Genomic DNA, 13,311 nt, shown 5'->3' with positions numbered 1-13,311 from the left:
GCGACTGGGAGGTGCAGTTGTTTATTGCGAACTGAGCGGAGGTGTTCTGCAAAGTGGTCCCTTTAGTTCTCATGCCTTTCACTTATGGGATCCCATACTGTGGGGAAAAAAATCTTGACTACCCACCTTATTTATGCCCCTTATAATTAAATGAGCTTAAATTCAGATGGATCGCAAACAACTTTAAATCTCCACCTGATCTACTGCCCAAAGTCACGTCCATTTCACCGGTCAGCTTCCCAACCTTCAGGAAACTCGTGTTGCTGCAGAAATATTTGGATTGGCTGTGAGAGACGTCAATCAGAGAGCCCACCCACTCTGCCCATTCTCTCCTCTTCCTCTTCCAGAGCTGGTTCACTTCCTGTATGGACTGAAAACCAAGTGAGGAGATGGTGAGTGAAGGAGCAGCTTTTATACAAATTGTATCCCACAATATCCACACCAATCTTCAGGCAGTCTGACTATCCTGGGGGTAATCAGGGGTGGAAATGTCCCTTATGCTGTGTGAGAAGATCCAGCTGAGAGAGCTGTTTACTCAGTGCTTTGTGCTGAACTGTTTGACTGGAGCTGTGTGTTGGATATTGAGTGTGTTTATTGGAAACATTTCCCTCCTGATTTCCAGCCTGAGTTTTGTTGATGGCTCATTCCTGAATATGAGAAGGTGAGGTGTAATTATCTGGGAGGTGCAGAGTGTCTGAGGATTCTTACGGATTTCCTGTTGCTGAGTTGTGTGTGTGTGTGTGTGTGTGTGTGTGTTGGGAGCTGGTTATTGCCCTGCAGACGGCTCACTCTGTGTGTTGCCTGTCTTTTCACATCTTTGCAAGATCTTCATCACCCTACCACAGTAAACATCTCAGTAAAGAAAACAAAGACTTGTTTAGGCCCATTTTCTCGAGAATTTAGAAGGTTAAGGGATGATCTGATCAAAGTCTTCAAGATATTATGTTGAAAAGACAGGGTAGATATAAGTAAACTATTTTCACTCATTGGAAATTCTGGAGCATAGTCTGAGAATTAGAGGCAGGCTAAACGGTCTTATTTATCTATCGCTTCCAATTCACCTCTCCTTTCCCGAGAAACTCGATGATACAAATTCCCAACATGTAAATTGGAGTAGGTACCTGGCAGCAAGTTACCTGTGATTTCTTTTGCTGATGCAAGGATCTTTGAGGTCCATACACAGCAGAGGCTTCTTGAAGTGGAAACCATTCATCAGCATCAACCAAAGTGAGTGGAGCTTGCAGAATGCTTGACCCTGGCATCCCCAAATGTTTTTTTTTCACAGCAATGCCCCTGTATGCTCCATGGCCACCATCTTCCTTGATCCTTTGACCACACAAGTCAGCTTGTTCAAACCACTGGCCTCACCACCATCATACCTGCTCATGAACCATAGCATTTCAGCTCTTCAATCTTCAGCCTTTACTTTGGAGCTCAGGGACACCTATGATTTGTATTTTTCTGCCAGGCTGAGTTATGCATTGACACGTGCTTTCTGTGATGGTCCTTAGCTTGTTTTCTCAGCATTCGCTTTGCACTAATTTGTATGCCCTATGCCTCTCCTCACTTCACAATTCTTGCTTCGCGAATGTCATTGATTTCAGCACTCACATACAGGTTGCCATTATCTCTGTGGTCACATTCTTTCTTACTGCATATGGTCTTGAGTGATCAGGTGCAGACTGCCAGCCTCTTTAGATTGTATTGTATGTTAGTGCAAAGGGAAAAGCAGCAGATTATCATGACAGGGAGCACTGGAAATATTCAACAACTGAATCTGGGAAAATTTGGTTTTATGTTTCTTTTTTCTATTTTACAGAAGGATTGCAACACAACACACCACATAACATAAACATAGACACCACAAATGGACCCTGACCATCACTCTAGGAATAACTGCATAACTGTGGGAAGGCATCCAGTCCCTTCACAGCATTGCTAAACAACAGAGAAGGTTGGGCAGTGAAACCATCATCTGGAAAACGGTCGGTCAGAGAAGCTTTGAAATGATCAGATCTGAAATTGGTCAGTGGTGTGGAGCCCTCCATCAGAACCAGCCTTACTAAAGGTTCGTCTGTGAGTGATCAGCCAGGGTGAGACTGGAAAAAAAAGTGTGAGTGGCTCCCAGTGTGGCGAGAGCTTCAGTCATTCATTGATCCTCAAGAATTACTGGGTGCTTCTTCCAGGTGAGAGGCTGTTCAAATGTGAGGTTTGTGATGAGGTTTTCAGCAGCTGATAAGATCTCCTAACACCCAAGGTACATCTGCTGAACAGACTGATGGAAGAGAAATTTTTCAAGTGTGAGGTGTGTGACCAAGATTTCATGCGGTTATCGATGCTCATGCAACACCGAAGTATCCACAGCTTGGAGAAGCCCTTCATATGTGAGGTTTGCAACAAATCATTCTCACAGTCATCACACCTCCGCACACATCAATACATTCATACAGGGGAAAAACCATTCAGGTGTGAAGTTTGTAATAAAGCTTTTACAACATCTACAACTCTCCTTACTCACCAACGTCTTCACACAGGAGAGAAACCCTTCAGCTGTGAGGTGTGTGACAAATCGTTCTCACAGTCCTCACAACTCCGCACGCATCGATATGTTCATACAGGGCAGAAACCTTTCAAATGTGACGTTTGTGATAAAGCTTTTGCCACGTCTACGATCCTCCTGACTCACCAACGCATTCACACAGGAGAGAAACCCTTTAAATGTGAGGTGTGTGACAAATCATTTTTACACTCATCTCAACTTTGTGTCCACCAACGTGTTCACACTGGGGAGAAACCGTTCACATGCAAGTTTTGTGACAAATCATTCTCACGCTTATCAAACTTCAGCCTCCACCAACGTATTCACACGGGGGAGAAGCCATTCACATGTGAGTTGTGTGACAAATCATTCTCGCGTTCTTCACACCTCCGCTTGCACCAACGCTTTCACACTGGAGAGAAACCATTCACATGCGTGTTCTGTGACAAATCATTCACACAGTCATCTAACCTCCGTACACACCAACGCATTCACACGGGGGAGAAACCGTTCATGTGTGAGTTCTGTGACAAATCATTCTCGCATTCATCACACCTCCGTCTCCACCAACGCATTCACACGGGGGAAAAACCATTCACTTGTGAGGTGTGCAACAAATCATTCTCACGCTCATCGCGTCTCCTCAATCACCAACGCATACACACTGGGGACAAACCATTCACATGCACATTGTGTGATAAGTCATTTTCACGGTCATCAACCCTCCTCACCCACCAACGCATTCACACAGGAGAGAAACCATACACGTGCAAGGAATGCGACAAATCATTCTCAGACTCATCGACCCTCCGCGTGCATCGACGCATTCACACTGGGGAGAAACCATATACATGCAAAATGTGCGACAAATCATTCTCACAGTCATCTAAACTCAGGAGACACCAGCGTTTGCACACAGGGGAGAGACCGTTCAGGTGTGAGGTTTGTGAGAAGACCTTCACTGACTCTTGTACTTTCCTGAGACACCAGCGGATTCATGAAGAGGAACATCCCTTCAAATGAGAGATATGTAACAAAGTGTTCAGTGGTCATTGAGGTTTATCAGTTGATCAGCACTGGACAGAAAGTCGTCAAGTCTGAGGTTTTGACAAAGCTTTTGTGACATCTTTGAGATTCCTGATACAGCACAAGATTTACATAGGGAGTATAGTATCTTAGGTATGTGACAAATCCTTCTCACATTTAACAAACCTGTATGTACATCAACATTTCTACCCAGGAGAGGAGCAAGTTGTCTGAACTGTGAGATGTATCATTTGTGCAATGGATAAATTAGAAACAATCTAACATGTTCATACAAGATAAGTAAAAGAAACTAGATAAGTGTGAGTTATGAGACAAAGGCTTGACAGAAGTAAGGAGCCTTTCCACCACCAGGCAATCCACAGGAGAGAGACCCTTCAAAGTAAGGTTTGGAAAAGCTTTTGAGATGTCTATATGCCTCCTGATAAACCAGAAGATTCACACGGGGCAGAAACCCTACAGATTTGACATGAGTGACAAAACCTTCAGACAGCCTTGGTGCTTTGCAAATACCAAATCATTCCTGGGTAATACATGCACCAAATCCTTCTGGATGCTGTCTTAGCATCTGCTCCATCAGAGGATCCATAAAAAGGAGAAAGCTTTCAACTGCAAGATTTGCAATTTCATTTTTGGGAGCTCGTACAGACACAATGGGTTTGATAGCCTCCTTCTGTAGTGTAAAATTCTATGATTCATTAGATACCAGAAATTTCACTCAGAGGGGAAACCCTTCAAATGCAATGTTTGTGAAAAACTTAAATCCAAGCTCCCATCTCCTGAAGCATCAGAGAATCCACACTGATGAAAAATCCGTCGTGTGAAATGTGTGAAAGGCATTCACACATCAGTGTGTCTCCTGGTTGATTACATGATTACTTTATGTCTGTCTTCACTGAGGAAGATATTAAAAAATCTCCCAGCATTAGAGATGGAAGAGTCAAGGAAAAATATGGAATTGAATGAAATTAGAATTTGCAAGAAGTCTTTGTTGGAAAAATTAATGACATTTGATAAGTTACTAGGACCTATTAGTCTACATCGCAGAATGTTTAGAAATGTAGCTTTTAAGAAGAAAGATGTCAAACTTATGCAAATATTAATATTGCTGAAAAAGATACTGTATGGAATCTTTTCTACTTGCACTTATCAGGACAATTCTGAAGAATGTCGGTTCAAGGGGAAAACCAGAATTGATACTGCATGAGAGGACAGTGCTTCTTGTTTGGTAAGTGCATTCAGCTGGGCAGAGATTTTCCCCAGAGAGTGCACTGGTTAATGCTGGTTGACAATTAGCTGCCAGGTTTTACTTTAATTTCAAGACAAATTGATTCTGATTGGTCAGGTTAGCCCCATGTGAAATGAACCATCAAATGGATACCAGCTATTTTGTTGAGTTGAAACACTTTGTGTACATATTAATGTCATGTTTGAATGCTAAATTTTACAAAGAGGCAGAGATGAATGTGGGTCATTTCTGCCAAGGTTTTCTTTTAAATAAAATTTAGTGTCCTTGTTGAGAAGCCATATGGCTAAGGTGTTTTAATGGAAAATTGTTAATGCTGTGGTGGTTTATGAGAAGTTGGTAATCACTGAAGGTCATTTGTTTATGGCAGGTAGGTATACATGTCAGATTAACTTCTTGTCAGTTCAGAAAAATTGAAATGTGGAGGTGCTGGTGTTGTACTGAGGTGTACAAAGTCAGAAGTCACATGACACCTGGCTGTAGTCCAACAGGTTTATTTGAAATCACAAATTTTCAGAGTGCTGCTCCTTCATCTGTGAAGTCATGGATTGATTTTAGTTTACAATACCAGCGATTGAAAGTTTTACTTTGTGGCACTCGGAGGAGACCTGACTGTTTTTGTTTATTTTTGGGGGGGTGAGGTGGCGGTGGGGTGGTGGAGGGTCAGAAAGAATTGTCCTTTCTCTCATTTAAAGGAGTTGAGGACAATTCAGAAAAAAATACAGCCACCTCATTACAACAGTGTCATTTGTGCACCTTCCAGACCAGAAAATTTGGCTATAAATCTGCAAGTTATTAGAAACTGTGAAAGTTTGAGCTCTCAGTTCTCTTGAGTATTCATATAAGAAGATTCAACAGTCCATAGGAAGGAAGCTGGGGAGAATTACTCAAGTAGATCTGAAAGGTTATCTATAGAAGTGTGATTGCCCTGGACTTGAATTGATGGTGTTGGAAATTAGGTTGAAGAGATGTACAGCATGGAAACAGACCCTTCAGTCCAACTCGTCCATGCTGACCAGATATCCTAAATTAATCGACTTCCACTTTCCAGCATTTGGCCCATATCCCTCTAAATGCTTCCTATTTGTGAACCCGTTGAGATGTGTTTTAAATGTTCTACTTCCTCTGGCAGCTCATTCCATATACACGCTGTCCTCTGTGTGAAGAAGTTGCCCCGTAGGTCCCTTTTAAAACTTTGCCCTCTCACTTTAAACCTATGCCCTCTAGTTTTGGACTCCCCCCACCCTGGAGAAAAGACCAGGGCTATTCATCCTATCTGTGCCCCTCGTGATCTTATAAACCTCTGTAAGGTCACCCCTTAGTCTTTGACACTCCAGGGAAAATAGCCCCAGCCTATCCAGCCTTTCCCTGGAGCTCAAACCCTCCAACCATTGCAACATCTTTGTAAATCTTTTCATAGAATCTCTACAGTGTGGAAACAGGCCCTTCGGTCCCACAAGTCCATATTACCACTGGAGCATCCCACCCAGATCCATCTCCCTAATCTAGAAATCCCTGAATACTACAGGCAATTTAGCCTGGCCAATCCACCTAGCCTGCACATCTTTGGATTGAGGGAGGAAACCAGAGCACCCGGAGGAAATCCGCACAGACACGGGGATAATGTGCAAACTCCACACAGATAGTTGCCCAAGGGTGGAATTGAACCCAGGTCCCTGGCATTGTAAGGCTGCAGTGCTAAACACTGAGCAACCGTGCCACCCTTTTTCTGAACTCTTTCAATTGTCACAATATCCTTCCTATCGCAAGGATACCCGACCTGAATGCAGTATTCCAAAAGTGGCTTACAAATTTTGTACAGCCACATCTCCCGACTCCTATTCTCAGGGCACTAACCAAAAAAGGCAAACATATTAAATGCCTTCACTATCCTGTCTACCTGAGACTCCACAATCAATGTGAATCTGCACTCTGACATCTCTTTGTTCAGTAACAATCCCCAGGACCTTACCATTAAGCGTCCTGCCCTGATTTGCCTTTCCAAAATGCTGCATCTCATATTTATCTAAATTGAACTCCTTCTGCCATTTCTAACCCCATTGGCTCATCTGATCAAGGTCCCATTGTATTCTGAGGTAACCTTCACTGTCCATTACACCACCAATTTTGGTGTCATCTGCAAACTAATTAACTATATCTCTATGTTCACATCCAAATCATTTATATATAATGACGAAAAGCAGTGGACCCAGCACACTGCTGATAACAGGCGTCCAGTTTGAAAAGCAATCTTCCCACACCAAACTTAGTCTTATACATTTTGTAAATTTTGTTTTGCTGTGCATTTAATTTTTTTTTCTAAGTTATCTTCTACATATCGCTTGGTTTGTTTAGTTTTGTTCTGATATGTTGTAATCTTTTGTTTTGTTACATAAACTCTGCAGTCTCATGTAACTGTGTTTTAGTGACTGTCCACCACATTAACTAAAATTTTCTGAGATCTGACTTGTCTAGTTGTAACATCAGCTAGAATCGTAACACCATTGTGATAGTGCATGCATTGGTTGATAGTCTTCCAAATTTCTAGAATGGTTCTGCAGTTTGGAAGGTAGCAAATAATGCATCACAATTTGAGAAGGAGGCAAGAGAGAAAACTGGAAACTATGACTTGTCGGCCTCCCACAATAGTAATACGAACAATCTAGAATCTACTATAAAGCATCTGATAACTTGGATAAGAATGATCTAATTGGGCATTGTCAGCTTGGATTTGTGAATGGGAAATGATTTTTGACAAAACTCTTGGAGATTTTTTTGAGGATTTTATTAACAGAATTTATAAAAGGGAGTCAATGTGCATGATATACTTGGATTATCAGAAGGCTTTTGATAATGTTTACATGGAGGTTAGTTAGCAGAATTAAAACACATAGGAGGTAATGTACTGACATGTGTTAAGAATTAGTTTACAGGAAGAAATCAAAAAATACGAATAAAGACGTCATTCTCATGTTGGCAGGCAAGATTATTGAGGTATCACAAGAACTTTACTTGGCCCACTGCTGTTCACACTACTTTGTAAAAACTATGTATTTTTATTTTCTGTATTTTTAATCATGGATTGAAATGAGAAAATAACTGTTTATAAAACCAGGATTATTGAAGGACCAATGCACTTTTAAATGAAAGAAACATGACACTCATTGTAAGTGCTGTGTACAAAGCTACTGGTTTAAGCAAAAGTGGGTGAGGTTACCGACAGGCTAGTGATAGGGCTGTGTGCATGAATAGAGTTTCAGCCAGTGAAAAGTAGCTGATCAGTCTCTGGTCTAGTCACTAGTAATTGTGGATGAAAACCCCTTCTCCTTGCCAGCTTCCATGTGATTGGCTACCAGGTAGCTGAACTGCTTGAAGGTGTCAGAGATAATGGGAACTGCAGATGCTGGAGAATCCAAGATAATAAAGTGTGAAGCTGGATGAACACAGCAGGCCAAGCAGCATCTCAGGAGCACAAAAGCTGACGTTTCGGGCCTAGACCCTTCATCAGAGAGGGGGATGGGGGGAGGGAACTGGAATAAATAGGGAGAGAGGGGGAGGCGGACCGAAGATGGAGAGTAAAGAAGATAGGTGGAGAGGGTGTAGGTGGGGAGGTAGGGAGGGGATAGGTCAGTCCAGGGAAGACGGACAGGTCAAGGAGGTGGGATGAGGTTAGTAGGTAGCTGGGGGTGCGGCTTGGGGTGGGAGGAAGGGATGGGTGAGAGGAAGAACCGGTTAGGGAGGCAGAGACAGGTTGGACTGGTTTTGGGATGCAGTGGGTGGGGGGGAAGAGCTGGGCTGGTTGTGTGGTGCAGTGGGGGGAGGGGATGAACTGGGCTGGTTTAGGGATTTAGGGAGGCAGAGACAGGTTGGACTGGTTTTGGGATGCAGTGGGTGGGGGGGAAGAGCTGGGCTGGTTTTTTTAGGGAGGCAGAGACAGGTTGGACTGGTTTTGGACCAGCCCAGTTCATCCCCTCCCCCCACTGCACCACACAACCAGCCCAGCTCTTCCCCCCCACCCACTGCATCCCAAAACCAGTCCAACCTGTCTCTGCCTCCCTAACCGGTTCTTCCTCTCACCCATCCCTTCCTCCCACCCCAAGCCGCACCCCCAGCTACCTACTAACCTCATCCCACCTCCTTGACCTGTCCGTCTTCCCTGGACTGACCTATCCCCTCCCTACCTCCCCACCTACACCCTCTCCACCTATCTTCTTTACTCTCCATCTTCGGTCCGCCTCCCCCTCTCTCCCTATTTATTCCAGTTCCCTCCCCCCATCCCCCTCTCTGATGAAGGGTCTAGGCCCGAAACGTCAGCTTTTGTGCTCCTGAGATGCTGCTTGGCCTGCTGTGTTCATCCAGCTTCACACTTTATTATCTGCTTGAAGGTGTGGTGTTTTAGCAGACCCCTGGAGGAGCAAGGAGCAATTTTTCCTCTGCAGTAAAATGCATCTCAAGCCTGAAGATAGCCACTTTTCTTCCCTCAGCATTTAATGTAAGCTGTATTTTTTGGATGGTAAACTGGAGACCTAATAAATATGATCCTGTCACCCTGTACCTACGACAAGCCAGTAAAAGCCCCCTGAGGAGGAAGACGAAAAAGCACCATTCTGATCAGCCATATAACTATCGCAGCAGCCTTGTGAACAGGGACTATTGATCTGCTTTCCCAGTCTTTCTATCTGCCTGTAGCGCGTATATATGTTTCTCTGTACGTTTGTGTAAGAGGGGGAATTTATAAGGACATTCGAGTTTTAATTAGTTGAGTTATATGATGACAGTAGATAATTGGACACTTGTAGCTAGAGTCTATTTACTTGTAATAGGTAGTAATTTTTGTTCAGTATGAAAACCTGATCCATGCTTTCCGTCAACCTGGACTCAAAAACTGATAATTTGAGGAGTTTTGCATACATTTTAAAATCTTTAACTTTTGTGACAACTACATAACTTTTACTTTTACTTGTTGCCGCACAAGGTGTAACAATGCATCAATGATTTGGAAATGGCGACCAAATATAATGTTTCTAATTTTATGGATGACACAATGGTAGGTGAGAATGTGTGCCATGAGGAAGATGCAAAGCAGCTGCAAGAGGATTCGGACAGACTTAGTGAATGGGTGAGAGCATGGCAGATGGAATACAATGTGGAATAAAGGTGAAGTTATCCACATTGGTAGGAGGACAGATGTGCAGAGTATTTATTAAAAGGTAAGAGGTCAGAAAGGATAGTTGTACAAAGGGACCTGAGAGACCTCATCAATATGTCTTTGCAAGCTAACATGCAAGTGCAGCAAGCAATTAGGAAAACTAATGATAAATTATCAATCAACCTTTTCAGACGTGTGACATATATCTGGTGCATGTGGAACTTCAACTCAGACCCTCTGGCCAGAGGTAATGACACTGTCATTCTGTCACAAGATTCCCTTCAGAATTCAGATTCTACTAGCTACAATGATGCGTTTTGAATCATTATCCCAAGTTTATTTGCCCGGTCTTCTGGTTATTCATCACAATGCAAAGTCCACGCTGGTAAGGCTAATTGTATTGTAGCCTTAATCACAACAAGATTTGAGTTCAGGAGTCATGAAGTCTTGTTTCAATTGTACAACGCAATGGTTAGGCCACAACTGTAGCACTATGTGCAAGTTTTATCCCCTTAACTTAGGAAGATACTATTTCCGTAGAGGAGTGCATTGAAGGGTCATCAGATTTGATCCTCATTAGGCAGAACTATCCTGTTAAGAGAGACTGAGAAACTGGACCTATATTCTCTATCTTGCAATTGAAACCTGCAGAATACCTAAAGAAATAGACAGGGTGGCAACAACTAAGAGGTTTCCCCCAGTTGGGGGAGAGGGCACAAATCAAAATAATGGAAAAGTCGCTTTGGATGAAGATGAGGAACGATTGTTTTACTTAGAGGGCTGTGAATGTTTGGAACTTTCTACTCCGTGGGGTTGTGGAAGTGCAGTCATTATGTTTAGAGTAGAGATTAATAGATTTCTAAATTCCAAAGATGTAAAGGGCTATGGGGATCGTGTGGAGTTGGGCATTAAAGTGGATAATAAGCCATGATTGGCAGAGAAGGGTCAACAGGCTGAATGGCCTACTCATGCTCCTATGTTACTATCAATGTGCACTCACAGGATAGAAAGCCTATTTATGAGAAGTCTGTAATAAAACCTTCACAGTTGACAGAATTACTGAATTATATTAATTAACCCACAGAGGAGATGAACCTCTTCAAATGTGATGTTTATCAGCATTGTTTCACCACCTCCTCCTCCTCTCACCAGACACCAACATCTCCACATGGAGTTGGAGCCAGGTCGCTTGCTTTCATTGCATTGTTTACTCTCCAGTGCTCACACAGAGCAGCTATCATTCCGAAGCAGGGTCTGTCACAGCAGAAAAAGTAGGAACTGCAGATGCTGCAGAATCTGAAATAACAAGGTATACAGCTGGATGAACACAGCAGGCCAAGCAGCATCAGAGGAGCAGAAAGGCTGACGTTTTGGGCCTAGACCCTTCAGAAAAAGATTTCTGAAGAAGGGTCTAGGCCCAAAACATCAACCTTGCTACTCTTCTGATGCTGCTTGGTCTGCTGTGCTCATCCAGCTCTACACCTGGTTATCTCTGTCCCAGCAGGGTCTGTCGCAAACCTCCACCACCATCAATCAATCCTCAAGGAAGCCAATTTAATTTTTGACTCAATCATCAAACATCACAATTTTTAGACATCAGTATGTATAGAAGCTCCAGCTTATGCACAGATATCATTGTTTGACTGGGATGATTTCCTCACCCAGGGAATTGGGTGATTCAGGAGAATGTGTGTCAAGACTTTCCCTGCAATGGACAGGAAGAGCATTGAATAATTTCTGCAGTGTGATTTATCTCCCTTTTTGAGGGGAATTACGATGATCACATTCTGGAAGTCAGCTCCCAAATTTAGAGAATTAGTTCATGAAGGCTTGAATGTGAGGAAAAATGCCATCAACTTTGTGGCCCTCAACTGGAATACTATCAGGGTTTCAGGCTTTTATGTTTTCCATCTGTGTGATTGTTGCAGCTGTCCTGTTGATGGTGACCCATTGATGGATTCTACCATAGGGCACTGGGGGATTGTTACAAAATAAGACAGCAAACCAAAGCAAATGTACCTCACTATCTCTGGACTCACAACACAGTATAATTAAAACATTCACTGACCCTCAAAGTTGTCTAGTTGTTCTCAGCCAGATTTTATGAATAACAGATTTTGGACACAAGGTTTATAGCTTTAAAAAAATTAACAATTTATCATTAGCGATGTAATTTTAGCATAACATGGAGAAGCAACAAAATAATCTAATTAATATGTATGATCTGAAGTTTAATTTTTTTACATAACCCCACCTACAGAGAGACAGTTGAGGCATAAATTGAAAAGAACTTAGAAGAACCTATCAGTTCAATAACAGTTACCACTGATGGATACCAGGCCTTCATGAAATCCTTTGACAATGTGTTGTTTACAGGTACATGGTACTGTCAATCTTGTTTGAATTCCAAAGTTACTTCTTAATGCAATTGGTTTCAGCAGACTTCCAGAAATATATTTACTTATTTCTAATATACTAGGATTATTTTCTTAGAATATTCAACAATTTGATAGCTGGTTGAATATGAAGTGAAAGAGTAGAACACAAGAACAGTCTCTGGAAGTTTTCAAAACTCACTGTCCTGCCACAACCCAGTCAGAACCATTATTCTTCTCTTTCCAATCAGCATTTTCTGTGGTTGGCTAGTTAGCACTGGTCCTCTCTTGATTTACCAATTCAACAACCAACCAGCTGCCAGCCTGGGGCATAGCAACTGCTTGGTATCGATTCATCTATGGTGCTCTTAGAACAGTAATCAAGTTGCATTAACTTATCATTCCTGTCTTTGTTCTCATTTAAAACAAGCTGTTGTATATATTACAACTCTTAACCTCAACTCACGGTTTGAAGCCAAAAAAAACCCCAGAAAACTAAAAGAAAAATAATGAAGCACACTCCAGGATAGACTGGATGGTATCAGTTGCCCACGTGGAATCATGGTTGAGATTTTCAATATGTTTTTCTCAATTGCTAATAAACTGCATTGACATCCTTATGAACAAAAATACAATCCTGTGAGCAAAGGGAAGTTCATCCATTTGATCTCAGTCTGTAGACCCCGGTGACGTAAAATAGCTTCATGTCTAAATGATCAGCATGTTGTTGGATCTCTCTAACTTTCTCTTACCATCAGATCTTTTATCTTCTGAATTTGTCTTTGGACGCCAGCTGTGAGATCTTGACCTGTGACATTGGGTGGTTCTGCCTGCCAATGAAAGCTTTTTTTTCCCCAGGAGGGTAACATATTTGAGCGTCATGTTCATGAAGCCAGACTTGGTGACAGCAATGCTCAAACCCAATGGTCTGGATACGGGAATTCATTACAGCTAACTT

General features: G+C 42.4%; 1 protein-coding gene across 2 annotated transcripts; it reads left to right on the top strand.

Moving 5' to 3' along the window:
* The first annotated feature begins 347 nt into the window (after window positions 1-347).
* LOC125446376 (zinc finger protein 271-like) lies at window positions 348-5,454 on the top strand. 2 transcript variants are annotated; one of them, XM_048519906.2, is made up of 2 exons: window positions 348-392; window positions 1,820-5,454. In XM_048519906.2, the coding sequence occupies exon 2, from the start codon at window positions 2,279-2,281 to the stop codon at window positions 3,560-3,562; it is 1,284 nt and encodes a 427-aa protein (XP_048375863.1). In that variant the 5' UTR covers window positions 348-392; window positions 1,820-2,278; the 3' UTR covers window positions 3,563-5,454. The 2 variants fall into 2 exon arrangements, with proteins under 2 accessions (XP_048375863.1, XP_048375864.1); XM_048519907.2 differs by lacking the exon at window positions 348-392 and adding an exon at window positions 1,170-1,227.
* Window positions 5,455-13,311: the final 7,857 nt, after the last annotated feature.

Source organism: Stegostoma tigrinum, chromosome 34 (genome assembly GCF_030684315.1).
Source record: "Stegostoma tigrinum isolate sSteTig4 chromosome 34, sSteTig4.hap1, whole genome shotgun sequence".
NCBI classification, from domain to species: Eukaryota; Metazoa; Chordata; class Chondrichthyes; order Orectolobiformes; family Stegostomatidae; genus Stegostoma; species Stegostoma tigrinum.
Note: the sequence above shows the minus strand (reverse complement) of the source record. Positions and strands in the feature narration are given on the sequence as shown.